Here is a 13171-nt window from a genome sequence, read left to right on the forward strand (position 1 = left end):
TTCATCTACATTGAAAACCTGTTGTTTAGTGTAGGTACCTTCATAAATTATCTTGACTAGATCTTCTGGAGAACTTGTTGCAGCCTCCACATTGCCGTGTGCTGTTTCACCTTGCATTTTTATGGAGATAGCGTCGTTCCTTAAACCTCACGAACTGAACTCTCTTAGCTTCAGACTTTTCTTCTGCAGTTTCCTCCCCTCTCTCAGCCTTCACACAATTGAAGAGAGTTAGGGCCTTGCTCTGGATTAGGTTTGGCTTAAGGGAGTGTTGGGGTTAGTTTGATCTTCTCTCTCGACTACTCAAACTTTCTCCATATCTGCAATAAGGCTATTTCACTTTCTTATCATTCATGTGTTCACTGGAGTAGCACTTTTAATTTCTTTCAAGAACTTTTCCTTTGCATTCACAGCTTGGCTAACTGGACCAAGAGGCCTATCTTCTGGCCATCTTGGCTTTCCACATGCCTTCATCACTAAACTTAATAATTTCTAGCTTTTGATTTAAAGCTGTGACTGTTCCTTTTACTTGAACACTTAGAGGCCATTGTAGAGTTATTAATGGACCTCATCTCCATATTGTTCTGTGTCAGGGACTAGCTAAGCTTGAGGAGAGGGAGAGAGATAGAGGAATAGTCAGTGGAGCAGTCAGAACACACACATCTATCGATTAAGTTCACAGTCTCATGTGGGCCTGGTTCATGGTTCCCCAAAACATTTACAATAGTAAAATCAAAGATCACCGATCACAGATCACTATAACAAATATTATAATAGTGAAAAGTTTGAAATATTGCAAGAATTACTGAAATGTGACAAAGAGACACAAAGTGAGCAAATGCTATTGGAAAACTAGTGACAGTAGACTTGCTTGACACAGGGTTGTCTCAGACCTTCAATTTGTTAAAAATGCAGTATCTGTGAAGCACAATAATATGAAGTATGTCTAAGTGAGGAAGATGACAGAGAAAGTTAATTGAGGAATTTCTTTACTTCAGGTCTTTATATGTTATCTTCCCAATGAGGCCCTTCTCACACAATTTGTAATTTAGCACTCTCTCTCTCTCAGCCCACCCTGTTTCCCTTTCCTGAATAATTTTTCTCTACAGTACTTATTACCATCTAACGTACTAGAAAGAAGGCATGAGGTTTTTCCACACTGTATTCACTACCATGTCCCCAACACCTGGGACAATACCTGATACTTTAGAGGTGCTCAGGAAATAATTGTGGTATGAATATATAAGGCTTGTGGTTTCCCAGTAATAATAATCCAATTCATTAAGTGGGTATTTTGCAATACATGGCAAGCACTGAGCTAGATTCATTATATAAAGTACACTATGGCCACTGCTCTTTTCCATAATAAAACACTTTTTGGAGGCATTATTTGAAACAGAACATTGAATTGGTTAAGTCGTTGGTTTGATTCTGCTGTAGAATTTCAGAACCAGAAGGGAGCTTGGCAATAATTTGATTCAGCCACCTGATGTCACATAGTTGCCTGAAGTTCCATCAGTGTCATTGATAACCTCGTCTCACTTCCCTCTTTCCCTTGTCCTCACAACCTGTGAATCTTTTGGCTCGGCTGTTTTTCCCACACTTTCTAATCTCCATTCAGCTAACTGTCGTTTCCAGCTGGGCCTACCTTTCCCACTGCCTCTACTGCATTCTAAGTGACTCTGTAAATCCTTAACTCAGCCCTGGAAAAACCCTTCCATCTTTCTTACCTGAAATTTTCCTGTTTAATCTCATTTCTTACAACTCTCTCCTCAGTTCTAGAAGCATGTCCTGATCCCGAGGGCATCCTTAAGAACTTATTGTCTTCAAAATGGGCAAAAGACATGAACAGACACTTTTCCAAAGAAGACATCCAGATGGCTAACAGACACATGAAAAAATGCTCATCACTCATCATCAGGGAAGAACAAATTAAAACCACAATGAGATACAACCTCACACCAGTCAGAATGGCTAAAATGAACAACTCAGGCAAAAACAGATGTTGGCAAGGATGTGGAGAAAGAGGATCTCTTTTGCACTGCTGGTGGAATGCAAACTGATGCAGCCACTCTGGAAAACAGTATGGAGATTCCTCAAAAAGTTAAAAATAGAACTACCCTATGACCCAGGAATTGTACTACTAGGCATTTATCCAGGGGATAGAGGTGTGCTGTTTCAAAGGGACACATGCACCCCCGTGTTTCTAGATGCACTATCAACGATAGCCAAAGTATGGAAAGAGCCCAAATGTTCATTGACAGATGAATGGATAAAGAAGATGTGGTGTGTGTGTGTGTGTGTGCGCACACACACACATATACATACATACATACATACATACATACATACATACATACATACAATGGAGTATTACTTGGCCATCAAAAAGAATGAAATCTTGCCATTTGCAACTACGTGGATGGAACTTAGAGGGTATCATGCTAAGTGAAATTAGCCAGTCAGAGAAAGACAAATATCATATGACTTCACTCATATGTGGAATTTAAGATACAAAACAGGTGAACATAAGGGAAGGGAAGCAAAAATAATACGAAACAAGGAGGAGGACAAAACATAAGAGACTCTTAAATAGAACAAACTGAGGGTTGCTGGAGGGGGTGTGGTTGGGGGGATGGGCTAAATGAGGAAGGGGTATTAAGGAAGACACTTGTTGGGATGAGCACTGGGTGTTGTACATAGGGGATGAATCACTGAAATCTACTACTGAAATCATTATTGCACTATATGCTAACTAACTTGGATGTAAATTAAAAAATAAATAAAATTTTTAAAAAAGAACTTATTGTCTTCAAAACACAAACTTGAAGAAAAAGCAAAAAGGCAGTATGTGTGTAACACCAGTTTTTTAGCCTGAGGTCTTTCATTCCATGGAGCTGAAAGCAGTCCGGCGGTGTAACTTCAGTTTCTTCCTCCCATTAACATAGGCCAGCGTATTGCAGGCTTGTAAACATGCATTACTTCATGCCTGCCATACATATAGCCTCAGTGACAGAAAAGCATATCAGAACATCCCCAGTTTTTCCTAAAGAACAGTGGTGTTTAAATTTAAACGTTGGGGGGAGGGGGTGGTCATTTATATAAAGAATCTAGGTGGGGCTAGAGGGCGCCAGATATTTTAAGCAGCTTCAACCATCATGCTCTTTAAAAATTCTCTTAATCCTCACAACTCTGTGAGTAATTCTCTCCATTTTGCAGGTGTGGAAACTGAGGCTCATGTAAGTTAAAAGTAACTTGTTCAGAGTTGCCTAATCAGTAAACAGGAAAGCTGAAATTTTATGTAGGGCCTCTGCTCCAGGTCTCTAGGGCCTCTGCTCTCTTCCATTGGCAAACCATGTTGCCTTCTGGAAGTTGGGGTAGCAGGGAACAAGAATTACAGTATTTGATGTAGCATAGGAAGCAGGTATGTTTGCTTTTGCATCTAACAAACCAGCCACAGAAAGAAACCAATGCCAGGGCACCTGAATGGTTCATTCAGTTGAGCGTCTGACTCTTGATTTCGGCTCAGGTCATGATCTCACGGTTCATAAGCTCCAGCCCCACGTCGGGCTCTGCTCTATGAGCATGGAAAGCCTGCTTGGGATTCTTTCTCTCTCCCTCCCTCTCTCTGCCTTTCCACCCCCGCCCCCCCACTTGTGCACTCTCTTCTCTCTCAAAGTACATAAATAAACTTTAAATTTGCCAGGTGGTAAACAGCAGCTATACCAGGATCCATAAATCTATCTGTTGTACTCTGGTATGGTCCTGTCAACCTAAACTAAATTCTCCAGTACTGTTTCTGGGCTGTGAGTGTGTGTAATGTGCCTGGTTTAAACTTATTCACAGTAATCGTTTTGTCTGGGCTGTTCCATCTGCTTGCTGTTTTTGTATACCAAACCTGATTGTGTTCAGACTTCCTCCTTGGACTGCTTCTTCCAATATGCTCCCTGGATTCATGATACAGAAATGTCATCCTCTTCCGTTTCTGACTAACCTCTTTGTAATGACTTTTTTTTGCCATGTACCATTGTCTGGCTACTCCTGACTTGGCCTTTCCTTTCTGGACTTGTTTTCTTTTACTATAGCAACTGTGATAATTATCGCTTGCATTTACTGAGAGTTTTCCGTGTGCCAGGCACATCGCAGAGGGCTCTATTTATGTTCGTGTCATTTAATCCTCACAACTGCCTCGTACTGCTAAGTATGGTTATGCTCATTTTACAGAATGGAAAATTGAGACACAGAGAGGTAAAGGAACTTGCCTAGTGTTAACATCTAGTGATAGATCTGGAATTAAAATTTCAGTTACCTCCAAAGCACATCCTCTTTTTTATATATAAAATAAAATAATTTTTTTTTAATATTTATTTTTGAGAGAGAGAGACAGAGCATGAGCAGGGGAGGGGCAGAGAGAGAGACACACGCAGAATCCAAAGAAGCAAGAACTGTCACCACGGTACGTGATGTGGGGCTGGGACTCACGGACTGTGAGATCATGACCTGAGCCGAAGTCAGACGCTCCCAAAGCTCATCCTCTTAAACATATGCTGTGTTACACCCATGATGAAGAAGATGATGGTGATGATGATGGTTACTACAATATGTTGAGCACCTACTGGGTGCTGGGCAGCAGGTGCCACCTTTTGCCTCCCATTTTACAGTGTGGAAACTGCTGTTACACATGCTCTGCTTTTAGGCTAATAAGTAAGTGCCAGAGTTTGAAGGTATTGGATATTCTTGCATTAGAGCATTCTTTCAATATGTTTTTCCTTTTACTCTCTTTCCTATTTTAATGGTCAACGTAATAATGTTTTTCTGACTGCTACCAGTATTAACAATTAAAATGTTGCCTGAGGCTTTCTATACTTTTTTTCTTACCATTGCTTTGGCTTTATTATTTTCTTATTTGTTACCTTTGCTATTTTTTTTTTCTGTATCAAAAGCAGATAAAGGGGGTAAAATAACGGGGGGAAAGGAGAAGGTACTAAGGAAAGGTAAAAGGAAATTCCAGATACTAGAAATTCTTCTGTGAGCTCGGTTTGGAATACTGAGATTTAAACTAAAAGATTTGGGGTTTTGTTGTTGTTTGTTTTGTTTTTCGCAGCTGTCATTTGTTGAAGGAATATTAGAGCTTTGGCACTTACAAACTTGGTGACATAAGTCACAGTATTTGACCTTACTAACCTTAGTTTCCTAATCTGATAATAGGTTAAATAATATGCTCTTCACAATGCATGGTTAGTTGTGGCAATGATTAAATCCAGTAACCAACGTCAACCTCCATAACGTAGTGCTCAGAAGTGTTAGTTTACCATTTTTACCTTCAGGTGTTAATGAAATAATCCAGTGTATGTGGCTAAACACTGCAGCTTGTGTTAGATATGGCTTTTTGCATTTACCAAATTAAGTGTTAGCATACACAGGTATGTCTGTGGATAAAAATTCATCAAGCTGTATCCTTAATATTTAAGTACTTCGACTATATGTAAGTTAGTTATATCATTAAAAAAGAAAAATCAGTATGCAAGCTGCACCTTCAGTTGGGACATGTGGTTAGCTGATATTTTCATGTATTATATGCAACATGTGGGGTCATTACCTATCATTTTGTAATCCCCAAGGTCATTTAGTGGTTATTGAGCTTGAGCAGGAAGAGAAATACTGTCAAACATTTATTTCAAATTTATTATTTTAGTAAGCAAAATTTTCAGAACTATTTATTTTTAGGGAAGGTATATTCAGTCCTAAACTATTACTCCTAATGTTATTAATTCCCCCTGTGTATAGATCTCATCCTGCTTTGGATCTGTCACTTATAGGTAGGAAATACTACAGTTTTAGAGCAAGCCGTGAAATGTGAGAACAGTCGGTACTTGTGAGGCAAGCCTGTCTTGAAGACATATCTTTGAGTCTACCTCCTTTCCCATCAGTGTGTAATGCACAACCCTGACGTTTTGTGCATGATTACATCTACAAGTTCTACTCTGGAGTAGGCTCCCATTCGTCTATAGCTGTGAATCTGGAGAGTTATAAAAAAGCTCAACGGCAGGAGAAGTAGGTGTGGCCTTTCGGGGCGGGCCACACAGCAGCCCGAATGTAGTTGGCAGTCTCCTCCCCTTCCTGCACTTGAGCTCTTCACAGTGTGCGCTCTGGAATGACAGGCATTCCTGTGTGAAGAGAGCCAGCGTGAAGACATATTTGTAAGAACCACAAGTGCCCAGGCTGGGATACGGGGAACAGAAACTCCAGCAAATTAACTCACCTCATGCTTTTTCCCGACGTTTGGCAGTGACACTGAGAGAGGAGTGCATGTCTCTTCTTTATGTGGATTTATCTTTTTAAGTTTTCTTTGGTCCGGGACAGTTTGTTGTCGTGAGACACATCAGACAATTTAATCATGGGGCAAGCTGACGTCTCCAGACCGGTAAATCCAGATGCAGTTGGTGAGTAATAGAAGGCAAAGAAATTTTGACAGAGGCAAGGCAGATGAAGATGTGAAATTGAATATTTTATAGGGAGTTGACCAGGAGGATTTTGTTGTTTATAACTTTAGGATGTGTACAACTTTGTGAAGAATGAATGAAACGTTGTAAGTTGTTTTTCATTCAATTATATTAATTTGCCACTCATAGTTTTGTTTTACTTGAGCCCTTCGGAGTTTTTTTTTATATAATAGTGTAGGGAAACTATTAATTTCTTGCCCTTGCAGAAGATAAGTGCTACAGGAACTCATATTTAGAATTCAATGTTTTACTAGCGTGTTGCAGGACTTGGTATGTATATGGTCTAGAGGTAGCACAGCTGATTTCTATAAATGGGACTTTTTTCAAGAATTGACATAATTTCTTAGACTCAGTTATATATACATCCTCCAGATAAGTCTCAGGCTTTTCCCATTGTGCTGGTGTTTCCATTTCTCATAAGGCAGTTCTTTGATATAAACATTTCTCAAGTCAGTGCTTTATATTTGAAGTGTTTTTGTCTCAGAGATAGCTAGAGAGCAAGCTGGTAATTACAAGTGTAGCTTAGAGTTTCAAGGCTTGTAAGTGAAGTGGCAGTCCATTGTCACTGAAGGCTCATTTTCCCAACCGTGTGGAGTTTTGTATAAGATGAAGATGGAAAGGTGGGAAAAAATAGTTTTAAGTGGGTATTTGTTAAAGGGTTGAAAATGTAAGCAAAGTGGGGGAAAGCCTATGAATCATTTCTTGATATTACACTTTTAAAAAAACGATTGATACCTTCTCTTTGATTTAGGAAGTAGCAGAAAACATGTTCAGTCCTAGGCTGCTCTTTTTTCAGAAATGAAAAATGTTGATGACTTTAAAGAAAACATTTAAAGTGTGGGAACACAGGTAACATTCCCAAATATCTCGTGATTTAATATTATTTAGTTTCTAAAAGTGTGTTTCCCCCCTGAGATCTTGCCAGATGAAGTTCCTGCAAAGTATTTTTCATGTTTTACTGAAACTGAAGCACATGGATCACAAAGTGAATCACAGAGCAACAGATTTTCAGGACCACAGTCAGGACTTGATTCACTTCACCTTGATCATGAGCAATTTTTAAAACTTTCTTTTATTTTTAGTGAAATTTTTCATAAATAGAAAAAAGCATAGACAAAAATACACAAAAATATAAAGGATCCTTTGGGCCACTGCCCAGCTTAAGAAATGAAATTAAAAACAGAGATATCCCGCTCCACCCCTCTCTCTATGCCCATGCCCGCATTCCCTTGTGATGACATTTTGTTTCTTTGGTCCCAGAGGTAACCACCCTCCTGAAATTGATAAATTCACTTTTGGGTCACTAACTTCTCCTGTAGTTCTTCATTAATAAGGATAAGGATCTAAACAATGCTAGGCAGTTATCTATGAGATGGAAATGAATGGTATTTGAAAACCAAGAAATAGGCAAAGAGATATAAATTACTGATAGGATATAACTTACTTAGGAAGAATGCCCATCTAACATCTATATACAAAAATATTTCATCTAAGTAGATAAAGTTTGATATTTTTGTTTGATAAAAAGTGAGCCTCAAATTCATCAATTTTTCTGTCTACCAATAGTCCTAAAAGCAGAACTAGAAATCACTCAGGCACCTAAGATTTTTATATTCTCTCTAGAGAGAGTGAGCACAAGCAGGGCAGAGGGACAGAGGAAGAGAGAGAGAATCTCAAGCAGAGATCATGGGATCATGACCTGAGCTGAAATCAAGAGTCAGGTGTTCAACCAACTAAGCCACTCAGGTGCCCCTGTTCTCTCTAGATTTAATTTTTGGGTTTTATTTTCTATTTCCTAGATAACTCATAGGTGGCTGTAAGCTATTTTAATGGAGACTATAGTATATTTCTTATAATTCAGGATTTATTCTATTTGAGTAAATCAGGGCCAGGTCATGAAGGGTCAACATTGACACCTTTGAGAACTACGCCATTGCTTTATTTTATTTTATTTTATTTCATTTTATTTTATTTTATTTTACTTTATTTTTTAAGAATTCTTTTTTTTCAGATTTATTTTATTTATTTAAAAATTTTTAAGTTTATTTGTTTATTTTGCAAGAGAGAGAAAGAGCACAAGCAGGGGAGAGGCAGAGAGAAGGAGAGACAGAATCCCAAGCAAGCTCCGTGTCATCAGCACAGAGCCCAATGTGGGACTCAAACTCACAAACTGTGAGCTGAGATCAAGAGTCGGATGCTTAACTGACTGCACCCCTTTTATTTATTTATTTATTTTAATGTTTATTTTTTAGAGAAAGCACGAGGGGGAGGTGCAGAGAGAGAGAGAAAGAGACAGACAGAGGATCTAAAGTGGGCTCTGCGCTGACAGCAGAGAGACCGACGTGGGGCTGGAACTCATGAACTGCAAGATCATGATCTGAGCCAACATCAGACAATCAACTGACCACCCAGACGCCCCAAGATTTCTTTTATTAAATTTATTTTTTTGCACTTTTTTAAAAAGTTTATTTATTTATTTTGAGAGAGACAGAGACAGTGCAAGTGAGGTAGGGGCAGAGAGAAGAGGAGACAGAGAATCCCAAGCAGGGTCCACACTGCCAGAGATCACAAAACTGCTAGATCATGACCTGAGCCAAAACCAAGAATCAGACGCTTAGCCAACTGAGCCACATAGGCGCCCCAAGATTTTTTATTATTATTTTTTTAATGTTTATTTACTTTTGAGAGAGAGAGACAGGACATGAGCGGGGTAGGGGGTTGGGTGTGGGGAGCAGTGAGAAAGAGGGAGACACAGAATCTGAAGCAGGCTCCATGCTCTGAGCTGTCAGCACAGGGCCCGATGCAGGGCTCAAACTCACGAACTGTGAGATCATGACCTGAGCTGAAGTCAGACGCTTAACCGACTGAGCCACCTAGGTGCCCCTAGATTTATTTTATTTTTAGAGAGAGAGTGCACACATGAGCAAGAGAGTGGGGCAGAGATACAGAGAGAGAATTTTATTTTTTATTTTTGAAAGAGCAAAAATCTTAGGCAGGCTCCATGCTCCGCACGGAGCCGGAGGCAGGGCTTGATCTCATGACCATGGGATCATGACCTGAGCCAAAATCAAGAGTTGAATGCTCAAGCCACCTGGACGCCCCACTACACCTTAGCTTTAAAGGCTTTTACCAAACATAACTGTTTCTTCAGGAAATTTAAGAGGCATTTCAGTGGATGAGTGTGTGGAAAGTCTTATCAGATTCTTTGGAAGGATAAATGTACAAAGTAAATTAAGATTTAAATCATTTGTTTATAGTTCTAGGCCTATAATATAGTAATTCGTTTTAAGCTTTAAAATTGATGGTATTGGGCACCTGGCTGGCTCAGTTGGTAGAGTAGGCAACTCTTGATCTTGGGGTCATGAGTTCGAGCCCCATGTTGGGGGTAGAGTTTACTTAAAAAAATTAATAAAATTGATGGTTCTAAGTTTAGCAAGCTAAGTGAAACAAAATTAGTTACTGGGTATATTGAATATATTTCTTATTATTTAAGGCCCTGTAAATGTTTTAGTGGATGCTGATAGATATAAATCATGTCTATGCCCTTGAAGTTTACTTTCTAGCTGAGAATTTAAATATTAAAAGAAAAAATCCAAGATATTTATAAATTTAAGATAATGTGTATTCTTAGGGCATCTAGCTAGCTCAGTCAGTGGGACATGCAACTCTTGATCTTTGGGTTGTTGGTTTGAGCCCCATGTTGGGTATAGAGATTACTTAAAAATAAAATCTTTAAATAAAAACAAAACAAAAAAACGGATAAGATGTATTTCTTTCTTAGTTGACTGTAGCTTATGTTGGATGTCCAGAGCTGTTAATTAAGAAGAGTCTGCTTTCAAATAAATAACCTTTGCATGGGGAATCATATGCACGTAGATAAGATGTTATGTCAGTATCCATCTAGAGTTTTACCATAGGACCTCTCTAACAATTGGTGAATTAATCAATTATTTAAATCCAGAGTAGGAGTTTATGCTGTAGTGTCCATTCAGGAGAATAAGCAATTATCCTCAGTAGTTCGTATAAAATTTTTTTTCCTCAAGTGAAATATGTCCATAGGAGAAGCTTGTATATTTACTCAGAGAAAATGTTCAAGTAGTAATACTTTGTAGTTCTTGATCAACGTAAAAGCTCTTTCTGTCTTCACTAAAATCCTTTACTGTGTATCAGATTAAAGCAGCCAGCTAATTATTAGCACATGTCCTTAAATTAGGCACAAGCCGGGGCGCCTGGGTGGCTCGGTCGGTTAAGTGTCCGACTTCGGCTCAGGTCATGATCTTACGGTCCGTGGGTTCGAGCCCCGCGTCGGGCTCTGTGCTGACAGCTCAGAGCCTGGAGCCTGTTTCAGATTCTGTGTCTCCCTCTCTCTGTGACCCTCCCCCGTTCATGCTCTGTCTCTCTCTATCTCAAAAATAAATGTTAAAAAAAAAAAATTAAAAGGAAATAAATTAGGCACAAGACCAAGTAATTTTATTTTTTTTCAATATATGAAGTTTATTGTCAAATTGGTTTCCATACAACACCCAGTGCTCATCCCAAAAGGTGCCCTCCTCAATACCCATCACCCACCCTCCTCTCCCTCCCACCCCCCATCAACCCTCAGTTTGTTCTCAGTTGTTAAGAGTCTCTTATGCTTTGGCTCTCTTCCACTCTAACCTCTTTTTTTTTTCTTCTTCTTCTTTTTCCTTTTTTTTTCCTTCGCCTCCCCCATGGGTTTCTGTTAAGTTTCTCAGGATCCACATAAGAGTGAAACCATATGGTATCTGTCTTTCTCTGTATGGCTTATTTCACTTAGCATCACACTCTCCAGTTCCATCCATGTTGCTACAAAGGGCCATATTTCATTCTTTCTCATTGCCACGTAGTACTCCATTGTGTATGTAAACCACAATTTCTTTATCCATTCATCAGTTGGTGGACATTTAGGCTCTTTCCATAATTTGGCTATTGTTGAGAGTGCTGCTATAAACATTGGGGTACAAGTGCCCCTATGCATCAGTACTCCTGTATCCCTTGGGTAAGGGACCAAATAATTTTAATGAACTGTACTCTACCATTTAGTCTGGAACTTTCTTTCTCTCTGCCTTTCCATTCTCTTATCTCTAGGTTTGTGTTTTTGTTTTTTCCTTTTTGACCCTTCATATATTTTTCACTCAAAAATTAGCCTCTTTTTTTTTTTTTTTACTTTTACATAGGAATATATTGCTTTAAAAGGTACCATATTAGAATATTTTCCTCTTTCCTACATTCGTTTTCCATCACCTTTTGATTCATTTTGCTCTAAAATTCATAGTTATGGGTTCTCAAGCCCATGATGATGGAGTAATTTGGGGCAAGGTGATTTAGAAATATAGGGTAAAATCAGTAAGGAGAATGTTGGATGGATAAAATTTAATGTAGGTATATAACAATATTAACATAGGAATAAATAATAGATGGGTTAATTAAGAATAAACTACTTTGTAACCCTTTGAAGAAAAACTTGGCATTATTTGGTCATGAGAGTTATCAGAGACATTTTTTCATACTTACCGAGGTGTAACAATAAATGGTTTCCTCCGGGAAAGAAGGAACAGGAACACTTTCCACATGTAGTCAGGAATGAGGAGGAAGCAGTAGAATAGGAGTCCGACATGGACTCCTTATAATAGGGTTTTCTGTTATCGAATGTGGCCTGCCAACCACAAATTATTGACCCTTCTCTCTGCTCCAGTGGATTTTCTCAACAGCCCCTTTTTCTCCTTGCAGGAAAACTTGGGAAAGTTTAAGCCTTTTTTCCATGAGAGAATCTATATTTTCTGGCACCTCACTATAAAACCTTACTCTCAACTTGGAATTTTAATTTTTTTTTTTTTAACGTTTATTTATTTTTGAGACAGAGAGAGACAGAGCATGAACGGGGGAGGGTCAGAGAGAGGGAGACACAGAATCTGAAGCAGGTTCCAGGCTCTGAGCTGTCAGCACAGAGCCCGACGTGGGGCTTGAACTCACGGACCGCGAGATCATGACCTGAGCCGAAGTCAGCCGCTTAACCGACTGAGCCACCCAGGCGCCCCTCAACTTGGAATTTTTATCAAAAAGTGTACACATTTTGATTCAGTCATGGCCGGAAAACTATTTTACCAGAGTTGGAATCCCAGACCTAACTGTACCTGCAGGTGCAGAGAGAGACTTTCTCCCTATCTTCTCCAGTGCTTTGCCCAATTCTATTTCCTGAAGGTCAGAACCTTGCAGTATTTCCAAGGGAAGTTATGAGCCTGCTCTAGACAAAGCCTGCTTTGTTCAGTAGTGGCAGATTTTGCTTTCTGTAATTTCGTTGTAGTTTTCTAAAACAGTTCTTTAAATCCAATAGTAATCCTCTTTTAGAAGGCAAAAATGAGTAAGTGCAGTAGTGTAAGTACCATAAATTAATGTTCTCCATTTACAAGGTTTTGATGCTGTTAAAATGCTTGTATAAACACAAGATCTGTTTCAAACTCAATGAGCATTAAAAAAAAAAAAAAATCCCAGAACTATTAGATTATAAAAATAACTGATCACAATATATGTAAGGCAAGTCATGCAAGTCATGCTTAAGCTTAAAAAAGGATAATTAACACTTTTTTTTTTTTTTTTTTGAGAGATGGTATAAGTGAATGAGGGGCAGAGAGAGAATCCCACAAGGGGCAGGG

At 38.9% G+C, this 13171-nt stretch overlaps 1 protein-coding gene across 8 annotated transcripts in view; it reads left to right on the plus strand.

The window, feature by feature from the left end:
* The window catches only part of PHACTR4 (phosphatase and actin regulator 4), a 100220-nt gene that overhangs the window by 50276 nt on the left and 36773 nt on the right, over window positions 1-13171 (plus strand). The window contains exon 1 of one of the 8 annotated variants that reach the window (XM_007097915.3): window positions 4392-6440. The exons of the other annotated variants lie outside the window; for them this stretch is intronic. Coding sequence (XP_007097977.1) covers window positions 6395-6440 — 46 coding nt within the window. The 5' untranslated portion in view covers window positions 4392-6394. Of the gene's footprint in view, window positions 1-4391; window positions 6441-13171 lie in introns of those variants that run through there. 8 annotated transcript variants of the gene reach the window in all.

The sequence above is a fragment of the Panthera tigris genome, chromosome C1, assembly GCF_018350195.1.
Source record: "Panthera tigris isolate Pti1 chromosome C1, P.tigris_Pti1_mat1.1, whole genome shotgun sequence".
Lineage (NCBI taxonomy): Eukaryota > Metazoa > Chordata > Mammalia > Carnivora > Felidae > Panthera > Panthera tigris.